Here is a 2,681-nt window from a genome sequence, read left to right as displayed (position 1 = left end):
CCTTCCCATTTTAGCTTCCCAAAGTGCTGGGATTACAGGTGTGAGCCACTGCACCCAGCTGATATGCCTGTTTTCGTGTCCAGTTAAATCACTCACTTAATTGTTTATTCAACAGATAATTATTGAACACATACTAAGAACCAGGCATTGTGCCAGTACTGGGGATACGAAGGTAAACAGAAACAGACAAGATCCTGCCCTTGTGGAACTTATACTCTAGTAAGTACTTTAAAGTCAGAGGTAGACTATTGATCAAGCAGATATAGTATCCTTTTTGGTGTCGAGAGAGAAAAGGAATGTGTCCATACCTTAATGCAACCATATAATTCCCAGAAGTTAGAGCAGGGCTCCTTCATGAGCAGAAGGTACAGTCTGTAATTAGGGCTGAGATGCAGGTGGCTTCGCCCTGGACTGGGGTTAGTCTCTTGGGTTTAGTCTCTTAGAAAGCAATGTGGTTTGCAGTTCTGTTGCAATCCAGATGATGGAATGCCTACCACGAAGGAGCAAGCCCGACCTCAAGCGATAGAGACCTTTTGAGCTAAGTTCCATCCTTCACCCAGTGCCTGTGTATTGGAATGGGTGGAGTGGGTGAGAGCAGGCTGAGAGGAAGCAAAGCCGTGGAGATTCCACAATGTTAAAGAGAAGGATCAGCGCCTTTCGGCCGGAACCGCCATCTTCCAGTAATTCGCCAAAATGACGAACACAAAGGGAAAGAGGAGAGGCACCCGATATATGTTCTCTAGGCCTTTTAGAAAACATGGAGTTGTTCCTTTGGCCACATATATGCGAATCTATAAGAAAGGTGATATTGTAGACATCAAGGGAATGGGTACTGTTCAAAAAGGAATGCCCCACAAGTGTTACCATGGCAAAACTGGAAGAGTCTACAATGTTACCCAGCATGCTGTTGGCATTGTTGTAAACAAACAAGTTAAGGGCAAGATTCTTGCCAAGAGAATTAATGTGCGTATTGAGCACATTAAGCACTCTAAGAGCCGAGATAGCTTCCTGAAACGTGTGAAGGAAAATGATCAGAAAAAGAAAGAAGCCAAAGAGAAAGGTACCTGGGTTCAACTAAAGCGCCAGCCTGCTCCACCCAGAGAAGCACACTTTGTGAGAACCAATGGGAAGGAGCCTGAGCTGCTGGAACCTATTCCCTATGAATTCATGGCATAATAGGTGTTAAAAAAAAAAATAAAGGACCTCTGGGCTACAAAAAAAAAAAAAAAAAAAAGAGAAGGATCAGCACAAACACCTCAAGAATGTGACGTGGTGGGTGGTCTTATTTTCCTTGTTCTGGAGAAGGTTGCGTTTTCCTACCAAAGCTGACAGCTGGGTTCCCTCACGCCTGAGGGTGACTGATGTTTGTTCCTAGAGAGGGAATTACATGCCTCTGGCCTGTCTGTGTAGATCTGACAACAGCCATCATACCCTTGTAACCCCCTTTTTGGACCATAATGGAAGTTAGAAAAGTCACACAATGACCAACCTGTACAGAGGAACTTGTCACAGAGTGGACTGTTCAGTTCCACAGTTCATTGTTGTTTGTTTATAACTCAATTAGAATAAGACACAGGTTCAAAAAGAAGCAATGCATCTATGACTGCTCAAATTGAGAGAGAAACTTTTCAGGGGAATTATTCACAAACTCCTTTTCACTGAGCTTATGGCTACTGTTCCTCCCTCAAGTGATAGACTCCAACGAGGTGTCAGAATGGCTTTGATAGCTTCCAGTTCCCCAGACCTAAGGCAAAGAGGGATAAATAAGATCACACACACACACACACACACATACACACACTTTTATATGCATTAACAAGGCAGTTTTAATCCATTGAGTGATTTTCTCTAAAAGAGGCTTTAAAGATTATGAGTGTGGGTTCTGTGGCTGCACTGCATTGGTATTCTAGCTCTGACACCAGTTTCTGCATCTGTAAAATGGGTTGTTACAAGGATTAAACATGTTATTATCATTTTTAATGATAATAACATGGAATCCTCACTGAAGGCAGTTTTTTTTCTTCTTTTTGTTTGTTTGTTTTTCTGAAACGGAGTCTCGCTCTGTTGCCCAGGCTGGAGTGCAGCGGCGCGATCTCAGCTCTCTGCAACCTCTGCCTCCCAGGTTCAGGCAACTCCTCTGCCTCAGCCTTACAGGCATGTACCACCATGCCCAGCTAATTTTGTATTTTTAGTAGAGATGGAGTTTCACCACGTTGGCCAGGCTGGTCTCGAACTCCTGACCTCAGGTGATCCAACCGCCTCAGCCTCCCAAAGTGCTGGGATTACAGGCGTGAGCCACGGCCCCCAGCCTTGAAGGCGTTTTAAGGGCCATAAAAATACTGCTGTTATCTAGCCTTACTGCTCTCATTCTTGTCTCCCAAATGCCAAGATCATTCCTGCCTCAGACTTTTTTCCTTGCTATATCATCTTTCCAGAAACTTCTTCCCAGTTTTGTGCATGGCAGACCTAGTTTTTCATCCTTGAGCTTTGGGCTCAGATGTCACTTCCTTAGGGAAGTTTTTCAAAAGCCGCACCCCCCAGCCCCCCAACCCCTAGTTTATCCATCACATTCCCTTTGTTTATTCTCTTCATGGACCTGATCATACTCTGAAGTCATCTTAGTCACTTCTCTACTTGTTAAATGTTTGTCTTCTTAAGCTCCATGAGGACAGGGACCTTGT

The 2,681-nt window shown here is 44.2% G+C and overlaps 1 protein-coding gene across 1 annotated transcript; it reads left to right on the top strand.

Moving 5' to 3' along the window:
• The first annotated feature begins 634 nt into the window (after window positions 1-634).
• Window positions 635-1,220, top strand: LOC117975479 (large ribosomal subunit protein eL21). The gene has a single exon (XM_034936209.3). It carries the CDS (start codon window positions 694-696, stop codon window positions 1,174-1,176), a length of 483 nt encoding a protein of 160 aa, XP_034792100.1. The 5' UTR covers window positions 635-693; the 3' UTR covers window positions 1,177-1,220.
• Window positions 1,221-2,681: the final 1,461 nt, after the last annotated feature.

The sequence above is a fragment of the Pan paniscus genome, chromosome 10 (genome assembly GCF_029289425.2).
Source record: "Pan paniscus chromosome 10, NHGRI_mPanPan1-v2.0_pri, whole genome shotgun sequence".
NCBI lineage: Eukaryota > Metazoa > Chordata > Mammalia > Primates > Hominidae > Pan > Pan paniscus.
Note: the sequence above shows the minus strand (reverse complement) of the source record. Positions and strands in the feature narration are given on the sequence as shown.

Coding starts and splice junctions, on each gene's coding strand:
- LOC117975479 (XM_034936209.3), top strand. CDS start 694: ATGACGAACACAAAGGGAAAGAGGAGAGGCACCCGATATATGTTCTCT.